The sequence below is a fragment of the Lonchura striata genome, chromosome 5 (genome assembly GCF_046129695.1).
Source record: "Lonchura striata isolate bLonStr1 chromosome 5, bLonStr1.mat, whole genome shotgun sequence".
In the NCBI taxonomy this organism is placed as follows: Eukaryota; Metazoa; Chordata; class Aves; order Passeriformes; family Estrildidae; genus Lonchura; species Lonchura striata.
Genome location: NC_134607.1, coordinates 69447039 through 69467601, shown reverse-complemented (window position 1 = coordinate 69467601; position 20563 = coordinate 69447039). Strand labels below are relative to the sequence as shown.

Below are 20563 nucleotides of genomic sequence, written 5' to 3'. Positions count from 1 at the left end.
CTCTGACTCGATTTTGACCCAGCTTTGCACGAGTATCTCAGTGACAAGCAGTAACTGGGTGGTTTCACAAATCTCCAACCTCAGAAACAGTGCACCTTTATTTAAAAGAATCCCATGATGAAAGGATCAGAGAAAGTATTTTTTTTTTAAACCCACCCACATTCCCACAGACTGCAAAGGGACAGAGCACACAGCAAAACACACCCTCACCTGATGTGCCTCCTGCCCTGTGACCATCGTGTGCAGCTCGCTGACCTGTGCCCAAGAGCTGGGACATCATTTAGAGAAACAGAAAGTAAATCAGCCTTTGCAAGACCAGTTAGTACCTTTCAAGTGAATCACCCCAATTCTGTGACTGGAAGGCCACTTTTACAATGTTTAAACAATGGTTTGGGGAAACACGTTGCATTTTCCTGATGTAGTTTTAGGTTAAAATGTCAGAAAGCCTGATTGAGAACTTGTCCTGAGTTTGGTGTGTCAGAACACACTTAAAGCTTTAGAACAGGGTTCTTGAAGCATTTTGCAACTTGCCATCCTTCCCGTTCAGGCACTAAGTGTAAACCTCTGGTTTTCTGTACCAATCTTGGCACTCCCTTTGGTAACGATCCATTGAGATGTGCCGAGGGTGGAATGGGCACCTGAAAAAAGTCTCTGTCCCATCAAGAAAAACTGAGTCCTAACACCTGTGAACAGCATTTTTAAAGGGAGTAGGGAGTAAATTTCTTCTTCAAAGCTGTGCACACTTTGGCAGTTCTGCACATCTACAAGTGGAGGTTACCAAAGCATCCAACCTGAGTCTTCCCTGACACCCTCAGGCCTTGAGCAAACCACTTTTCCTTCAGAAGAAGGTAGGTCTGGGTCAGAGTTGCTGAAATGGGCACTGACATCACCAGAAGCTCAAATATACCTATTTTTCCTTACAGAGAAACCTGTTGGCTCTGTGCACAAATACTGGGGAACAGGTTTTGGCATCTCTTCATTTTCAGATGTTTTCAACTTCAAGAACATTGGGAAGAGAGAGAAGAGAGACCAAAAGATACCACAAAGAAACTTTATCATCAATGAAGAGTGGGCTGGCATCTGCTATGGACTGGAAAAAGCCAGAAGCCTCCAGGGATGGTACAAACTTTCACTGAGGTGCTTTCTTTCTGGAGGGTTCTTGATAAAAACAACCATGCACAGTCTTCAGTTGACAAAGTGCTACTCAAATCATTACAGAGAATTCCTTCAGTAAGGCAGATCTCAGGAAAATATTTTCTCCATTTTAGGGTTCACAAAAGAGAAGTTGCTGAACATATTTTGGTCCATGCTGTTAATCAGTGCTCTGTCAGCACAGGACAGTCTGGGTTTTTCATTTAGGAATTCCTTGTCGAAGTTGCTACAGTCACTTGGAGATTTCTTCAAGAAAAGGAAAAAAAAATTATGTCAAACCACTAATCAGATCTTTATTACCATGGTACTGATCCTATCAGGCTGCTTCCTATGGGTTCAGTTCAACCTTCAGTTGGGAGCCAGTAAATATAAATATTATAAAGGAGGCGCTGAGCCTGTGATCCAGGAAATCTGCCAGACAGGGAGGTTACAGCATTGTAACGTGGCAGACTGAAGTCACCAATTGTGTAACAGTTAAGTTCTACTACTACTATTATTATTATTATTATTATTATTATTATTATTATTATTATTAATAATAATAATAATAATAATAATATTAACAGGGCTTTAATAATTATTCTGATGTAGCCAAACAATTGGTTTCTGAACTGTTTTATCTTCTGCAGTGCAATGAAAGATAATGCCTTCAGAATGGGCTGCAGTTCTGTGCTGAAGGGAAGGTGTTACCCTGCTGCAGTAACTGAGGAAACAATGAGTAATTTATGATTTCTCAGGTGTGGGTGTGCCAGACCTGGGCTTGCAGCCACCACGAAGCAATATTGTGAGGATCAGGTCAGGCACCCAGTAGAAATGCACAGTTTAGAAGACCTGAGATGGGTGGAACTGAAAGAAGATCCATCCTTACCACTCTTGGTTTGAAAGGAGGCTCCATTCTTCTCTCTTCTAAAGCTTCCCAGTTGATTTCCTGGAAAAAGGCGTGCTGGCGGATGTTCCCTCTCGCTCCCAGTCTCCTCTCAGGTTCTCTTACAAAAAGCTGGAATGTTGATCCCATAGGTTAAATTCTCTGATGATAATACAGTCATAAGGCAGGTTGGAACATGTAATTATCCATAGTCAGTGCAATTAGAAGAGGCCATAATGGAGAAAATGTTGGAATATTTTTTTTCCTAAACAAGGAAGTTTACTGATTGGTATTAAAATGATTACTACCTCTAATCCTGACAGAAGTAATGGCTGTTTGGACAGAAAGATGGCAGCATGTGCCCCAAAAAGAGATGTTCAGCATCTCAATCTGATGTAACACTTAGTTTGAAGTATTTTTTCCAGGAGTTAACAAGCCTTGCACCTTAAGGACTGCTCTGCAAAGAAACTGATCTCTGCTGGTGTCTGTGAGGAGCCACCATCATGAATCAGGAGAAAGAAGATATACAAGTTCCTTATGGGAGATGTGTGGTTTGATGCTCACAGGAAAGACAGTGACTAAACTACATCTGTTCCTCTCTACAACAGCTGAAGAGAAACAAATTGAAGACAGTAATTCTGGCAGAAAGACATTGATTTGATAGGTGCTGATTCTTACCTTCACCAAAATGTCCTTTGCATCCTTGTCCAACCAGCGAGGGTAGAAGGGGTTATCCATACGGATGGACTGGAAAAGCTCCTCCTCATCTTGGCCATGGAAAGGGGATTGCCCAATGAGCATCTCATACAGGAGGACACCAAAGGACCACCAGTCAACAGAGGTGTTGTACTTCTGCCCCAGCAATATCTGCCCAGAAAGAAGCCACAAAGGCAGGAGTAAAATGTCTGATATGAGTTTTTCAACTTCAGGAGGGTGGCCAGACTGTGGCCTTGCAACAGCTGGTTCTATCAGAGGTGCTTCCCCCTGCCTGCAGCAGGAGCCAGAAATCTGCCAGTGGGGCAGGGCATGTGGCTCCTGGAGCAACGAGGCACAGCCACACCTGGGTGCCAAAACAGTCCCTGGCACTACAGAAAACAGGCTGCATGTAATTCTTACGTGACTTGAACAAATCCTTGGCTACCAGAGATCTCAACTATAAGAGATGAGACAAGTCATGTTTAGCCTGCTCTCCAAGGGTTCAGATCAGGCTTGTGAAGTCCAAGAAGACAAATGGTCAGATATCAGCATCTTGGGATTGACTCCAGTGATACAAGCTGAGTTTTAAAATTCCAAATGTGGCAGCATCAAGGTAGTTTAGGACTATCAGTCACTTAAAATGTCTTTACCTCAGGAAAATCTTCCCCAGGAAAAACATGAAATGGGTTGCTGATGTGTCCTCTTGAGACCAACTGGGTTTTAGATGGAGGAATGGAAATTTGTCCTCAGTCAGTCCCTTGGTTTGTACCTTTCAGTGTCACCTATAAAGTGACATCCAGCTGGAATGACGACCTCACCAGGGCCTAAAGGACCATCACCAAGTTCTCAAACTTCCTTTCTGGAGAGGCAAAATTAATCTCACCTGCCTTTAGATGTCTGTTGTGGAGATATCTAGAGCTGAACCACTTATCACTATCTCCTTTTATAGCCAAGGAAGGGAATTTGCCCAGTTTTAAACATCCCAATAAATATCAACCTGCTTGTAAAACACAACACCTGTTTGTCTCCTTTGGTTCTCAAGGAGCCTCAAAAACTTGCTCATACATAGATTTTTACATTGGAGATACCTAAAGGTTCACATGATGACTGTGGTGTATAGGATTCTTATCAGAATTTTAGAGGGAAAAATTTAATTTTGAGGCACAATCTTTACTCTTGAGCCCACATTTTCATTGCAATGAGATGCTCTATACTACATCCCTCTCCAGAAGAAGAGATGCCAAAAGTACAAAAAAGATATTTGAATATATGTTGTAATATATAGAATGAGTTCCACTCAGAGCCAAAAGAAAAAAAAATCAGCAAGACCCCTTAATATATTTTTTCTGGATCACTTACAAACAAAATCATCCCAACCTTTCCTTCTGAAAAAAGAAATTATTTTTATAAGGCTTTATCTTTAAAAGTCTAAAGTATCTCAAAATTGAAATTGAAGTGCTTTTATGGCAGTCAGAAAATAAAGGTTTATTTTGTTTTAAATTCTCTGGGACAAAAATAAACTCAGTAATTTCATTTCAGGCTGTTTTTTACTTGTCAGGTATTTTTTGAAATGAAAAAATAATTGCTTGTTTACTGACCCAAACCTCCCTTATTTGCATGGCTGTGGCTAAGGTGGTGGGTCTGTAACAAATTACAGTGGCAGCAGCTGCAGTGAAATACTGACAGAGTCCAGTGCTCCTGCCTGTGGCAGGAGAGATGATCCATAAACTCCAGAAGTGCTTTCAATTTAGAGATAAAATGTTTTATATGCACTCGTTGAATCCCTAAAATAAACATGGTGTAGAAATAAAACTCTGAGCTATTTCAGTTTTTCTCTTTTCTATAAAATAAAATCACAGAAAATGGGTCAAAACTTGGCTATATTTTTTTTAGGAGCAAAATATAGCTTTTTATTTACCCTTATATTAAGGCATACAGAAGTGGAATAAAAGACAATTGCAGCTTGATTGCAGAGCACTTACACCCATTCTTAGGCAATAGAAATCCAATTGATTTGAAGAGATCCTTGAGCCTGCAGCGGTGTAACCTCAGCCAGACTTGAGCCCTTAGTGCACAGTGAAGGACCAAGGAATTACAGTAGAGGGGGAAAAAAACCCTAAAGGCTTTGACAACTCTTTGGAAAATACCAATATCCATCATGAAAACACTAAAATTACAAAATGGAATCTTGAAAGGTAAATAAATGGATTTCAGACTGATGTCAGACATGAGGCATGGATGACTTGTATGTTTTTCTCTGAGCTAAAAAATGCTTTCTTTGGCCACCTAATTAGTCAAAGCCTCTCCATAGTAAGATCTATCATTGTGTGAAGTCATCAGGTTAAGGAAACTTTCTCTTTTCTGTAGGGATCTAGTTCAAAACATGTAAATTTTCTAAGAAAAGAAAAGAACAAGTTTATGTCTGGTTAAAAATTGAAAGAAATAAGGGAAAGGGCACAGTCACTATTCCTCAGGCTGTCTGTCACTCAATTGTAGGACCTCTTGGAGTTTCTTCTGCCATGGCTCAAAAATAATTTCCATTAAGAATTCTTTTCTTGGTTTAAACTAAGTTCCATTTGCACCAAAAAAAATTAATTAACCACAAAATAAGCAATGTCAAACAGCAACACAGACTCCGAGCCATGCTGAAATCCAGTTTCTGGCCTGGAACTGCTCCAAACCAGGTTATTCCTCTTTGCAACCTCCAGCAATGCACAGCAGTTTTGTCTGGAGATGTGTTTCCTGTCCCACAGCACTTGCTAACCTCCCTGTGCCCCACACAGGGGCATTATTTGTTCTTGAAAAATTCCAAATTCATGTTACTACATGAAGATGAGTTTTACTACTTTGTGTCTTTCCCGTTTTGAACTCAAAAACTAAAACCTAGACTGAGTTAAACTGGTATTATATATTTAATATTTTCCTACCTCAGGGGCAATATAGTCAGGAGTCCCACAGAAAGTGCTTGTCTTTGCATCTCCAAACATGTTCTCCTTGCACATCCCAAAGTCAGCAATTTTGATGTGCCCCTCATTGTCCAGGAGGACATTGTCCAGCTTCAAGTCTCTGTGGAGGAAGAGAAGAAAATCCCGTTCTTCAAAGTGTAAAGCACACCAAGTTATTTTAGCAGGTTATATTTATTACACTTGTTCTCTGTAGGGCCTACATGCTGGAAATACAAAGGAAGGCTGAGGGATAAATGAGGAACTGCTCTCTTGGGCCTCAGCATCCCTCTTCCACATTTCTCTTGTTGCAGCACTGATTTATCTGCTGGAGAAGACACAGAATCATGGAATTACAGAATGGTTTGACTTGGGAGGGACCTTAAAGATCACCCAGTTCCAATCCCCTGCCCTGGGCAGGGACACCTCCCACTAGGCCAGGTTGCTCCAAGCCACATCCAGCTTGGCCTTGAACACTTCCAGGGATCATATCACCCAAAACAGCTTTTAGAAGCTGTTTCCTTCAAGGATGCATAGTAGTGAAGCTAAGAAGGGCTTTTTGCCAGCTGGTGCTCCTGCCCTAACACAACCTGGAGAATGAGAGCAGAATCCTCACTGGGAATCTCAATATTCTCTCTGAAGCTGCTGCCAGATCTCCTTCTACAAATGTCACAAGAGGTAAGGACCCACAAGCCCTGCAGAGGGTCAGAATAATCCCTGACATCAGCAGAACCCCCACCACTGCTGGGCTGCACCATCTGAACCCCAGGATTTACAAAGCCTTTCACTCTCAGCTGCCAGGCTGCTGACTGAGTTTTCAGGCTCTGAGCTACTCTGGGAAACAAAGAGCACAGAGAGAGGAAGAAACCAGAAATGCACAGAGAAGGAAATAAAAGCAAATGAGCTGATGAATCATGACTATTGGTGGTGAGCAAAGAGGTCCTCAAGTGGGAAGTAACTTTGAAAGGAGACAAAAGCTTGTAAAATAGAAAAGGCAGACAGGAAGGCTGGCATGCTTTCTATGTTAATTTTCTTAAATCTTACCTAAAGATTTTGTTTTTATTTGAGATAATAAGGTAAAATGTTTGGATCAGTGATGCTGCACTTAAGTGAGGATGTGGGTAGAATTTGGGTCACCTGGTCTGTGAGCACACACATTTCTGCACTGCTATCAATCACTGCTCCTTCTCAGGACTCCCAAAACACCCAAAAACATTTGCTTGTACCCACACCTGAGGGTGTAATTTTTTTACACTAATTCACAGCCTACACATATTTTGGCCAAGAGGCCAAGTTGGATGGAGCCTGATCCTGTGGATGCATCCCTGCCTATGGCGAGGGGGCTGGTGATCTTTAGGGTTCCGTCCAACCCAAACCACTCAGTGAATCTGTGATTTTCCACATCTCAGACCAGAGCCTAACAACAAGGCTACTGCAGGGACACCCTCCTGCTGACAACTGCTTTACAATGTGGGTTTTTTTCAGAAATTTTCCTCAAAAAAAGGTAATTTCTAATGCTTGATGCTCCTAGATAATGACCCCCAATTGCAGGGAAGATGATTCTTCAGTCTCTCTCTCCTTGTCTTGCTTGGGCCAGGTCCCCATCAGGGTGGGGGACATTGCAATATTTACACACTAAATTGTTGTCACGGGGCAATTGTTCGCTGCTGCAAGAATATGGCCCAAGACAAAATGGGAGTCATCAATCAAAGAGAAATACAGAGAAAACTGAGACATTTGCCTTCCAAGCAGCAGACACTCATGTTGTCACAATTTCCAGCTGGAATTGCTTATTTTAGTTACAACTTTGAGATCAATCTCAGGCTGCCAGCACTGCTTTTATTCATCTGGTAGATCGAAGCGAAACAAAAAAAAACAAAACCCATCACCTACAGTTTGCTTTCATTATTTTGATGAGTCTCAAACTCATTGGCTCCAGGGACTGGAGTTTCTGCCAAAAAATACCTCGGCTCATTCGTTCAAATTTAAGCCAATGTTTCCAAACGTGGGTGCATGAGACAGAACAGCTGGATTCATTATTCTTACGGCATCGCAAGAGATGTCGTTTCAAAAAAGATTTCTATTCACTTTCCTAAGTGCTTAGTTTGCTCTGACAGAGATACTGATGACTCTGTGTTCTCAGCTGACCCCATTGTCATTGTCTTCAGTGAAAAAGGGAAAAGACAGTAGGACTGGTTAAACCTTTTCTCTCAACGCTTGATACCCAAAGCAATATCACCAACTCCTGGGAATGAAGTATTTCTTCCTATGCCACCCAATGCCCAGATGTCCCAATTTTCCCTCAATTCCCAAGGCTCCAGATTCTAAATACCCCTCTCCTCTCAGGAGGAAATGAGTCCCAAGTCCCAACACAGCACTGGCACAGTGATTCCAACTAAAAATGTGAATTATAAATAAAATGCCAGCATTAGCAGCCCTGCCATAAAGTCACCATGTCCTGCAGATATTTTAATCAGATTTTCTGAGAAGACTGACTAAAAAATAGCAGACATGGTCAAGTGATTTGGGCACCAGAAAATTTTTCCCTTCACTCATGGAGAACAATAATTAAAGTCAGAAAAGTTGCAGAGGCCCCAGAGATCATCTTAGCTTAATGCCACTGATATTGATCTCATGTTTATGCAATCACCATCACTGGTCAATAAAGACTATAAATGGCTCCCACATGAGTACTAATAAAAATCAAAGCTCGTGTTTTAAAGGCAGAATGGATTGTGAGCAAGCCATCCACTTTCAGCATTTGCTCTAATGTTCATGCTACATGACAAACACTGAAATAAGCTCATTTTGGTTTCAGCAAACATCGTTGCTGTAGGGAGCTTTCTCATTTATTTGTGACAAGTTATTTGTTTTCTGCTTTTAAAGAAGGCTGCAATGTAGTAACTGAATTTTGCCATGAAGCTGAGCTTAATCAGAGCTCCCCAGAAATTCAGTTCCTCCTTTTGGCAATGGGAAATCAGACTGTGGCCTAATGGGCACTTCCCACACACATTTTAACACAGGTTTGATGAACCTCAAAATGTCCTGTGCTCTCTGCTTACTACAAGAAGAACTTAACAACTCAGATTCATGATGGTGACATGAATCCCATCTGACCATTGTGCACAAAATTAATCCAAAATTAAGATACATCACTGTCTCCCTGCTTTTGTTACTTGAATTGAGCTTGTCACCACTGTCCCAAGGTAACCAGCACAGCAGATGTAACAAATTTCTTGTGTCTGACTTGACCTTAATATACCTTGATATGTTGAAAGCTTAAGCAAGGTGTCTACACTGTGTGCTGTGTGAATGGCTCTGTGCAAATGCATCCAGGGGTTTGTTTTAATGCTAACTGAAACAGAACTGGGTTCTGACAGAAGGATCAAAACTGCCTTTTCTACACTCTTTCTTCAAAATAAAACACCCAAACTATGTAAAAAGGGAAATCTGCAGAGATTTGCAGTACCAGTAAGTACAGCCAAGAAACAGCCTCTCTGCTGTCATTGATGCTTGCAGGGAAAAGCAGAAAAGGTTTAGCATTTAGCAGATTAATTACATTCAAGAGTTAAGTTACCTGTATATTATGCCCTTGGAATGAAGGAACTGGAGCCCACAAATTATTTCAGCAGCATAAAACCTGAATAACGGAAGGCACAAGTCAGAACAGGAGCTTCCCGAAGATTTTTTCAACTAGAACCAAAAAGATGGAAACCTTGTCCCCACAAAAGCCAAAATTTCATTAGGTTCCCAGGTTTGGAGTGTCTCCAGAAGGCTTGTGGTGACTGTGTTTTACTGATGGGTGATGTGAGATTCCCAAAAGTAGGGAAGAATCTGAGATGGGGAGCACAGACAGACTCCCTGCCCTCTTCCCTGCCCTGTTTTATGACTTTCTATTAAAAGAATTCTGGAATTCTGGAATTATTTTTACTAGAAAACCCCTCTAGCATTAACCAAGCACTGCCAAAGTGCTTGGTTAAGTCCAAACATTAACCCAGCACTGCCAAAACCACCACTAAACCATGTCCTCACGTGCCACATCCACACTTCTTGAACACTTCCAGGGACAGTGATTCCACCACTTCCCTGGGCAGCCTGTTCCAATGAATGACCACACTTGCAGTGAAGAAATTTCTTTCTGATTTTGAAAGCTTATCCATAATATGGGCTATCCAGCAGGCTGGTGGCCTTTCTCTGGAGTTTTTTTGAGCCTGAAGTTGTTGTTCTCAGCATATTTTTACCCAAAGGACACCACCACATCCTGCTGCAGAAGCAGCATCAGTGTGAAGAATGAAAAGTGCTGTCCCAGAAGGGAATGAAACCAGAGGATCATATTCCCCTCCAGTGTGGCACAGATCTGCTCCTTCAGTCTTCAACGCATTGGCCCTTAATTCTGGACATTCAAATGCATTTAAAAAATATCATCAGATGCTTATTTAAAAGACAGTGTGGGGTTGTAGTTATTAAATTATTTAATAAAAGTGATTCCTATAGTGGTTTCAATATTGACTTTCAAAATACCTTTTGCTTGCAGAAGGATCAAAAGCACCTTTCATTTATTCTAATTCTTCCATTTACTTTAATCAAAGCTAAATACATTTTTAATTCTCTGCTGGTATATTAATTCTTTGTTTAAATTTACCTTTTGTGCTTTTGATAGGTTTTCACCCCACCCCCTTGAACTTTAAGGGGAAAAAAGAGAAAATCCCATTACTTCTAACAAACAACAGCTTCACTTCTGACCACTGGGCTGGGAACCTCAGCTCAAGCAGGTCCTGCAGCTTGGCTACAGAGTGTTGTAAAGAAGCAAGGTCACGTCTGAGTGAAACCAACTGTGTGGATGGAGTCTAAAATTCTTCTGTGGGAGGGAAAAGAGGATGGGGAGTGACTCACTCCAGTCCTTCACTGAGCTGGGAGGATGGCCTGTATGGTTTTGTTGAGTTTGGAGACAGCTGGGATAGAGAGGGGACTTGGCTTCCAGCACAAGCATCCTCCCCACTTTTCAGCTGGGCAAGGTGAAGAGAGGTAAAATAATCTGCCCAAGATTCCCTCTACAAGGCAGTAGCAGAGCTGGGAATAAAATCAAGTCAGGCCCAAAGGCAATGAAAAATACAATGATAAATGTCTTACGTTGCTCTGGGAAGGTCGAACTTATGGCAGCTCTGGATGTGGAACATGAGGTCTCCTCCATTGAGGTATTCCATCACAAAAAAGAGGTTTTCCTAGAGAAGGAGACAAGGTGACAATAAATAAGGGGTGGTGAAAAGCAAGGTAAAAGTTTAACTATTAAAAAAAAAAAAAACCAAACCGCTCAGAAAGCGGAAGGAGAGTATTACTGAGGGTTTTGGAAAGAAAGCAGCTCTTTTTTACATTCCTCATTTCTCCTTTTGGTTCCCTAAGCCCATATTCACACTCCCTGCTCTGTGTTCTATAAACACCACTAACAAACACTGCAAAGCCACACGTCATAACCAGCTGGGGCTGTGGATTTTTACCAGCAGAGCTCCAGGCTCACAGAAAGGGGACAGATGGACAGCAGAAGGACAGATGGACAGGCTTCTCAGGGGAGTACTGGAAAAGGCAAAAGTGACTCCCAGATCTCCTCTGGTCCCCATCCCAGTACAGGACCCATCCAGAGGTGTGACTTCAAGCTGGTGTCACCTGCATTCCTGCAGAGCTTCTGTGGAGGCACCTGGGTCTGACTTTTTCAAGTTATCAGAGACACCAACCAGACACAGCAATTTGTTTTAAGCACACACTTGATTTTAAGCCTGAAAGCTTCTCTATGTAATTTGCTAGTGGGGAAAGCAATGAATTAATAATTTTTCTAGATACAGAGAGAAGCCTGGAAAAAGTCAAGTTCTGGTCTCCAGTTTCATGAACCATCAATTGTTTAACCAAGGCAGTGAAAAACTCTCCTCCTGGTACATAGAAATGATGGAATCTCTTTATGTATAATGAGCAGAACTGATCACTGAGGTTTCTCTTCCAATCCTTGATGCAGAATCATGGAATCACTGAATGGTTTGGGTTGGAAGAGACCTTAAAGACCCCTAAATTTCCAACTCCCTGCCATGGGCAGGGATGCCTCCCACTAGACCAGGTTGCTCATGTACACAACACTGATCCTGTCACAGCCTCATCAGCCAAAACTCATCACCAGAACCCTGCAGAAGCTGGTTTGGGTTGATCCCTTCCACACTGAATTGTCTCTAGAAAGCAGAAAGGACACATTTTTATGAAGGAAAAGGATCTGCACACTGAGCTATGGTCCCAGTTTAAACTTCTGTTTTGGGAATCTCACCTTTTGTGCATAAAAGCAGGAATAAAACAAAGTGGATGTGGAATTTTTTCCCCTCAAAAGCCCCTCTCTGTTCTGTACACACCTGAAGTCAGTCATCTCTAGGCTATGCTATAAAGTTTGAGTATCTTCCTTTTGTTGCCTATTGCCCATTACATTTTTTTCTGGGGGGGAAATAGAGTTATTTTCACTTATATTTTTAACAGTTGAAGATTTTTATCCGTAAGATCTCATGTAAGTTTCTCTGGCAGGAAGCCAAGAGCTGGCTATGTTAAAAAACCACAAAAGTGCTTGTTCCTTTCAAACAACAGCTGTCTGCTCTAATTTGTGCAATTTCTTTAGCCAGATCCTCTTAATTACAGCACTCTTATTTAAATGGACTCACTGGAAACCCCACCTGTCATCCAACAAGCTCAAAGCCAGATCTGGCCTCCTGGGGAAAGAATACAAATTCCATCACTAAACTAAATGGGTGCAGGTTTTCAGTGTTTCTTGCATCTGCAGGGGGCTGTGCATGTAAATGAGTTCCAGCAAGTAAAAAGGCCAAAGGAAGGTGGGAAATTTAGAGAAGAAATGTATAAATCTTGGAAGCAACGTGAGCTCAGGAGCCCATTCAGGAAAGTACTTGAACAGATGCTCTTTGGGAAGGTACACAGGGAGGTGATGGGGTTTAGCCAACAACACACCAGCAACCACGTGTGTCCTGCTGGGACTGAAGAAACCTCAGGGGTCTTGAAATGGGCCAGACTCAGCTTTAGTGGGCTGGGAAGGAGAAAACCCCTCAGTTCCCCTGTAAAGCCCACTGATTTTGGCTACACCTCATCACACATCTCTAACTGTAAATAATCCAGTAGAATGAGCAGTCACACTCTGCTTGTTCATGGACTTGAGCAACCATCTAATGTACCTGCTTAACTGAACCCAGGGACTCTGACTTGAAACTGGGGATGCTTGCAGCATCCTTGAGGGAAGAAAAGGTGGACAACCCCTCAGATTAATTTACATCCACATATACAAACGCTGTTGCTTAACTGCCTTAAGCTATGGAGCTGGAGAATACAAATTTACTTTGGAATGTTTAGTATTGAGGTTTATATCAGGTGCTATAGAGTGGTACATAAACCCTATTGAAAAGACAGACAGGATCACTCTGACTTTGCTGCTCTGGGGCTTGGAAGTTCCCCTTGCTTCTTAAGAAGTGCCAATGCCTGGCATAGCTTGTGGAGGAGAACTGGTTGACATCAGCTCTACGTCACTATGAGTGCTGAGGTGTAACCAAGAAAGGCAAAGTGCAACAACTCACTGGAGTCAGCTTCCTACCCCGAGATCTACAGAGCCACAGAAGACATGAAATATGGGAAGTAGCAAACCCCATTCTTGAAAGCACCGAAAATTCAAGGGAGTGCTGGAGGTCAAAGGGTCAGAGTGGCACAGAGGATGTTCTTGCACACAGGCTCCAGCTTCGCTTCCTCTTGTCCTGGGAAAGGCAGCTGATGGCTCCTGCCTGCTGCTGGAGCCTGTCAGCACTTGGAGGTTTTATCTGGTTGAAAATGTCCCTGCTCACTGCAGAACAGCTGGACTAGATGACCTTTAAAGGTCTTTTCTAACCCAAACCATTCTCTGATGCTCAAGGCTCTGCCATGCCCTTATCCCCTGCAGGGGTCCTGCCTGTGGATGTTGAGCAAACAAGCAGGAATGTTGTTCCTCAGTGGTGAGACCCACACAGCTCTGCAGCAGGCTTGGAAAGAATGCCCTGCCCCTCTGCCCTGCAGGCAGGTGACAGAAAACTTGCTGACCAACTGTGGGAGCATCCCTGGGTAGCAAATGCTCAAGCCAGACTTTTGGTCATGGTTCTGGACTCACACAAGTGAAGAAGTTTGGTCTCATGGCAGACCTCAGGGCCATCGTTTGTGACCACAAAGTTCAAGGAAAATTGTAAAGGCCCTTCCTGCACTCAAGGATGGACACTGCACCAGGATAGTTATAAAATCATAGAAATTCTGAGTTGGAAGGGACCAACAAGGATCATCAAAGTCCAGCTCCTGGCCCTGCACAGGACAACCCTGAGAATCACACCGTGTGCTTGGGAGCATTGTCCAAACATTTCCTGATGTATTTAACACCAGTTGTCTTAAGAACATCCATGTATCAGCCATTCCCTACTTCTAGGCCATCTCCCAGGGGTTTTCTCCATTGCAGCACCAGGAACAGGACAAACCCTTCTGTGGGAGGGTGAAGTGCTGCTCCTGCAGCAGACAGAGCCCTACAACATGAGGCTGTACAGCACACAGACATGGCAGCAGTGTCCTGCACAAAATAACACAGCTCCTGCACACAAAATTACAGTTCCCAGCCGGGTGCTGAAAGCCTGGATAACTGCAGGAACTCAGTCTCCTGCCCTTTCGATCCCTCAGTGCCTGTGCTGAGCTGAGCTGCTCCCCACAGAGCCACCTGCTCCCTCTGCCTCTCCAGGACATGGCAGGGATGGAGTTAAACCAACCTGCTCCTGCTCTGCTGCGACTGCTGTGAGAATGAATAGTCACTATCAGAGATGCTTTCAACTTTATAAACAACGAGTATAAAGCAGGCAGCATTTAAATTGATCTTTTGAAGGTACATCCTTTAACAGGCTCTTAAAATCCTTTAACCAGCTGGAAGCCCTCCAGAGCACTTTATTGCAGAGATTTTCAGATTTTGTTTTCTTTGCATTTTGAAAGCGCTTGCATACATACAGATACACAATTTATCACCATTTACTGAGGAGCAAAAATTCTTCTTCCCAGGGCTTCCAGAAGGGTGAATGTCAGAATAATTAATACTGCAGGACAGTGTGGCTTTACCTGGGTTTAGATCAGTTACCCTAACAAATGTCTCCACGTGGAGAAGGCTCCAGATCAAGTGACCTAATCCTGCTGCATTCCCACTGAGCTAGGCTGTCCCTGGCCAAGAGAAAAACTGGACATGATGCAATCCCTGCAGCTGCTTCTGGTCTCACCTTTTCATGCAGCTCAGCACAGTCTGGGTGCCGATCCACACCTTGGATCTGTTTTATTTCATGGCATAGTTGGCAGCCAAAAGCCTCTCAAGCCTTTTCCACCACAGCGCTCAGTGCTGCAATCCCATCGGAGCATCCCATCCAGTGGGAAAGAGGGAAGTGCAGTCCTCACTGTGTCCACTGTCACAAGGAACAGTTAGCACAGGGTTACTCCTTCCTAGGAGGTGGCTACAGGGAGTTGGGGTTGTTCAGCCTGGAGAAGAGGAGGCTCAGAGGTGACCTTATTGTCCTCTACAGCTTCCTGAAGGGAGGCTGTGCACAGCTGGGGTCGGTCTCTTCCACCAGGCAGCACTGACAGAACAAGAGGACACAGCCTCAAGGTATGTCAGGGAAGGTTTAGGTTGGATATTAGGAAAAAAATTTCACTGAAAGAATAATAAAATACTGGAATTGCCTTCCTAGGGAGGTGGTGGAATCACCATTTCTGGATATGTTTAAGAAAGACCAGATGTGGCATTGGTGCTATAGACTAGTTGTGGTGTTGGGGCATAGGTTGGACTTGATGATCTTAGAGGTCTCTTCCAACCTCATTATTCTGTGATTCCATGATTTACCTGCACTGGAATTTGCAGCTTTGCAAGCTTTAATTTAAAGACTTTAAAGATTTAAAGACTTTAAAGATTTAAAGACTTTTCCCCTTGCTCTGTGCAATATCAGCCTATCTTCTGGAGATGGCAGCATTTCTTACAGCTGCCCAATCATCCAGTCCAGCCCCTGCTCTCACTGTTTATTCCTTGTTCTCATCCTTGCACTGTCAGCATTTCCAGCTGCGTGTGGAGCTGCTCATTTGGGATGCTCAGCGTGGTGTGCCCATCTGCTTGGTACAAAGCGCAGAAATACATTTATACACATAAATAAAACACATTTGCAGTGATAAATGTGCAGACTTGGCTTCCACTTGAGCTTTGAGATCCCAAGACCTTCACTCACACTCAGAGCAGACAGAGTCCATCACTCACTGGTAAACTGAGGCACTATCAGTCCATGTCTTGCAAGTGGAAGTGGTTTTCCCTATCAGTGTCCAGCAGAATCTTGGAGAGAGACTAATTTTCTCAAGGCTAGAGAAAGATTTACCTGAAGTTTTTGAATTAAAAACAAAAAAAAATCACCAGACCAAAAATGAAACAAAAAGAAGCCAAATCCATGAAACAGAAATATTTTAGTAGTTGAAAAACAGAAAAAAAATATTAAATGTTTTTATTTTAGGAAGCTATTTTTTTTTCGGGACAAAGCGCAGCTAGACTGCATATTTTTAGAAATTTCAGGCAAAGCTAAATGCATTTTGGGCTGATTTTCCTCAGATTGTACAATGGGGAGGCAATGATAATATGTGTATTGAATATGGAAATCAACTTTTACTTAAAAAAACCCCACTGGTGAACTGTCCTCCTCTTTTCCTGGCCAATGCCTTCCCCCAGTTCACACCACATGGGCTGACATCTAGAAGTGGCTTGCAAAAACTTCATATATTAGATGTTACAATTACAGCTGCTCACACCTTCTCTGGCACAACCTTGTAGAAATCCCAAAGCTCTGCTGAGATGCTTCAATTTCTGCTAAACCACGTTGAAATTTTGGCCAGGATTGAATGAGACCTTGCCAGTTTTCCTGCCTGTTGGTTGCAAGAGGAAAAATCCTCAAAGCTTTCCTAAAATTTCCCATCAGCTGCTTCAAATTTGGCCTGGAAGCAGATTTTTTCCAAGCTCAGAGTACTCAGAATACTACATGGATGGACAAATATTTCCAAGAAAAAGTAGGAGGATGGAGCTAGGGCTGTTCAGGAGGTCCATGGCACCACCAGGCAGAGGAGCTGAACATCCAAAGGGTTTGTGAAATGCCCACGTGCCAACCCCGTGCTCTGATTCAGGGCAAAGAAATCAGCCCTGCCCCTCAAGAGCAAGTCAGAAAGAGAAGAAAACTGAAATTGTGCATGGAAAGAAAAATAATTTCAGAAATTGAAGTAACATCTGAGGAGATATTTTAATGAGCAATCTCAAAATACCCTTGGAAAACAGAGACAAAGAATTTTAAAATTAGGAGCCCACTCCCATTTTATGATTCTTTTCTCCTTCTTGCCAGTGTAAGAGATTTTTCAGTCAGTATTAAGGACACAAGGGCAACAGAGCATGTGAAAAAGGCTCACCACCAGGAGAAAACATAAAATACAACAGTAAAGCAGAAAATAAACATTTCTGTAATATTTTCTTTTAAATGGCAATAACGCTTACTTCTCTTTTGGGTTGAGATAATCTTCTCTGTTGCTATTTTGTGCTGCAAGTCAAAATGCCTCAAGATTTAATTTGCATTTAGGTAAAGGGTGTTAATAAAACTTGGTCAATGAAGTAAAGAAACAGAAATAAAAGTGACTTTCAAAAAGGGAAAGCCTATTTTTATGGCAGAAAATCAGTGAAATGCAAAAAAGAATAAAACATAAGCTCTGGGATGCTAGTCACTGTTTTGGCATTACTGATTTTGGGATTTCACAGAATTATAAACATATTTTTCCTCCTCTTTAACATAACAGCATCCCTTTAAATCTAATACAGCAAAATAGCAGAACAGCTCTTTGAGCTTGTTAAAATTCAGGGTATGTAATTATGTCAGTTGAATATCTGGATACAAAGATGACTGCAGTAAAATAAAACAGAAAAATTCCCGAAGAGATTGGACTAAAAAAACCCCACCAAACACTATGGGCTTGCATTTATTCTCATGCAATAAAACAAGAAAAATATTCTGAAGTTTGAAGGCACTGATCATTCAGGCTCCATTGGAATAGAGAGGGGCATTAAGTGCCTGGTGCCATCTAAACCTGTCTGAAGAGCTCTCCAGATTTATATAATTGAGCAGCCACTCATTTCCTGGCTGGAGGTGAGGAAGAAACTCATCCCAGAGCTCAGAGAGCTGTCAACAGACTAAAGGAGTTTTTTCCCCCCTCTGGAAACATGTGGACTATTGAGGTCCTTGTTTTGGTGTAGGAATATTCCTGGTTTTACTGTCCTTTGCAGAGACACTCAGCACCTGGAGCAGCTCAGCTAAGCCAAAGCACAAGGGATTCAGAAATCCACTGAAACTTCAAGAAACAAAAAAAATGTCATATTTTCAATATTAAAATCCATAGAGAGACTCTACACAGCGGTGCTGTGGCTTCTGCCCATGGCAGGGGGGGTTGGAAATAGGTGATCTTTAAGGTTCTTTCCAACCCAAACCATTCCATGAGCCTAAAATGATTGCCATAAAAGACATTCTGACAACCACACTGCCCTTTGAGCCCTGGAAGACCATCCAAGGTTGTCACAGCTCCCAACTCTGAGTGACTTTCCTGCTCTGAGTGATCCCTGCTGGCTTGAAAGGTTAGAGGAGAAAAATCAGGAGGTGAAAATGCACCAGAGCCCAGAGCAGCTTTGTTCTGGGCAGCCCCATTCCAGCTCCTCTCTCTGTGAAGCCAAGAAGGGGAGGTCACACAGCTTTAGAGCAGCAGTGATGGCTTGGGATGAGATGGATTGATTTCTTTCTCCATGACAGGAGGGCAATCCTGTGCTGCTGCCCAGAAATGTAGAAAAGAAATCATCTGGCTTTTCGAGCCTGGCACCCTGAATTTTTCAGGCACTCATTGCTTTTCCATCCTTCAGTATTTCCCCTTAAACAGTTGGTAAATCCCACCTGGATCCTGACACGACTGCATTTGGTCTCTCCTCTTTTTGCCGTGGTCTCATGAGGGAAGGGGACACTTGCATGTCTGCACTGCCTGAACCCAGAGCTCCAGACTGTCCCTGCTGTACCATCCTGAACCTGAGCTGCAGCTCCCAGACCAGGCTGCAGCACAGCCTGGCTCTGCTGCTGGCTTCAGCCAGCATCCCTCTGGAGATACAAGCAGCAATCCCTGGAGTAAAACCTCCCTCATAGAGCTGTGACTGTTTTGAATGTTTTATCTCTTCAATTAAACCTTTATCTCCTTTGCTTTTGTAGAGCGTGGCATTTGTGGCATTTATAGTTGGAGTTGTGGCATTTATATTTTCCTCTGAAAGCCAGCTCCCCTCAAGCAGGGAGTTAATTCCTTTCCTTGCCAGGCAAGGATAAGTTCCCAGCACACATTATCCCCACTGTCAGTCCCAAAAGGGTTAAACAGGAATGCCTGGGCTCAGTGTCACATCACCTACAGCAGTTCCCAGGCATTCCCTGTTATAAATTTAACCTGTCTTTAAACAGGTGCCACATCCCACAGATGACTGGGATGTGCCACAGAGCTTGTATTTGTTTCTCCTGACCCTGCAGAAGAGCCTCCTCCTGAGCAGGTCCTAACCTTCCACTGAGCAGTGCCTTGTGCCACCAAATCCTGGAGCTGAGCAGGGACTGGGAGCATCCAAACAAAACCCTGAACAAGCAGCCATGAGACAGTGCTGCTCTGAATTTGAGCTAAGAGATATCAATCATCTCTCAGGAATGGTTTGAGTAGGTTGGACAGAGAAGAAAAACTCTCAAACTTCCATTGCTTCTTTCTTTACCTTGTGTGTGCTTTGGTGTTAAGGCTATTGGCTGTGGCTCTGGGAAGCTGAGCAGTTGTTGGCACGTAGGATCATGAAAATATGTGTATTAGTTAAATGTCACTTCAGTTTTGGTTTGGAGTCACAAGCAAGATTTCAGGAGGTGCTCTGGACTGCAGGACCACCAGTGTCTGATACCATTTAATAGTAACAGGGGCTAAGAAGTGAATGACAGCATGTTTATCCTCCAAAACCAGGGTTTCTTGAGTTGGCTTTGATCCAGGCTAGCTGCAGCACAATGCTCCATGGGCCAAGAGGTTCAGATAAAACATCAGCGTGGGCACATCCTTATCCTGGTGTGGGTGTGGCCTTGGCACATCCTTGGCCCAGGGTAGCAGGATGCAGGTTTTAACAGCAGATTGTCCCTCAATTAGTCTTTGATGCCATAATCCTCAAATACACCATTCCATCCCCAGATTGATGTGAGGAAAGTAGATTAAATTTATGGAGCTATTTCCTGAGTGCTTAATCTGAAGATCCCTTCCCTGAGCACCACTTCATGTCCCAAGTGGACCCCAGCAGGCTGAAGCCCTTCACCAAGCATCTGTATTTCAGTGAAGCATTCTGCATTTCAGTACAGCATTCTCAGCCTGTGGAAGAAGGTGGCAGATCCTTGTCTTACCTTGGTCTGGAACGTGCAGAAGACATGAGTGAGGAATGGGTGCTCCCAAGCCAAGGAGAGGACTCTCTTCTCCACCATCGTACACTCCACGTCGTCATCCATCAGCACCACGTCCTTCTTCAGGGCTTTCACAGCAAAATACTGGTCTGTGCTCTTCAGCTCAGCCAGGAATACCTAAAATGGAAACAGCTGCTCAGAATGAGGGATTATCTCCTCTCAGAGCAGCCATGTGAGGGTGGGAGCTGAGCTCCTGGGAATTCACTGGGGTACACCTTAAAAACCTTGATGTTTAAGGCTCCATTCTGCCATTAAAGACTTTGAGTTTGCTCCCCACACCCAGAATAGTTTTATGAACTTGAGCCCTGGAGAAGGATGTGAAGTTCTTG

The 20563-nt window shown here is 43.1% G+C and overlaps 1 protein-coding gene across 2 annotated transcripts in view; it reads right to left on the bottom strand.

Moving 5' to 3' along the window:
* Positions 1–1037: 1037 nt before the first annotated feature.
* Positions 1038–20563, bottom strand: part of PRKCQ (protein kinase C theta) — a 53453-nt gene continuing 33927 nt past the window's right edge. For both annotated transcript variants that reach the window (XM_021530938.2, XM_021530936.3), the window contains 7 exons: positions 20178–20351; positions 10786–10877; positions 9233–9295; positions 5641–5779; positions 2696–2884; positions 2021–2149; positions 1038–1398 (listed from right to left, as the gene is read on the bottom strand). In XM_021530938.2, the coding sequence (XP_021386613.2) occupies positions 1243–1398; positions 2021–2149; positions 2696–2884; positions 5641–5779; positions 9233–9295; positions 10786–10877; positions 20178–20351 (942 nt within the window). In that variant the 3' untranslated portion in view covers positions 1038–1242. The remainder of the gene's footprint in view (positions 1399–2020; positions 2150–2695; positions 2885–5640; positions 5780–9232; positions 9296–10785; positions 10878–20177; positions 20352–20563) is intronic.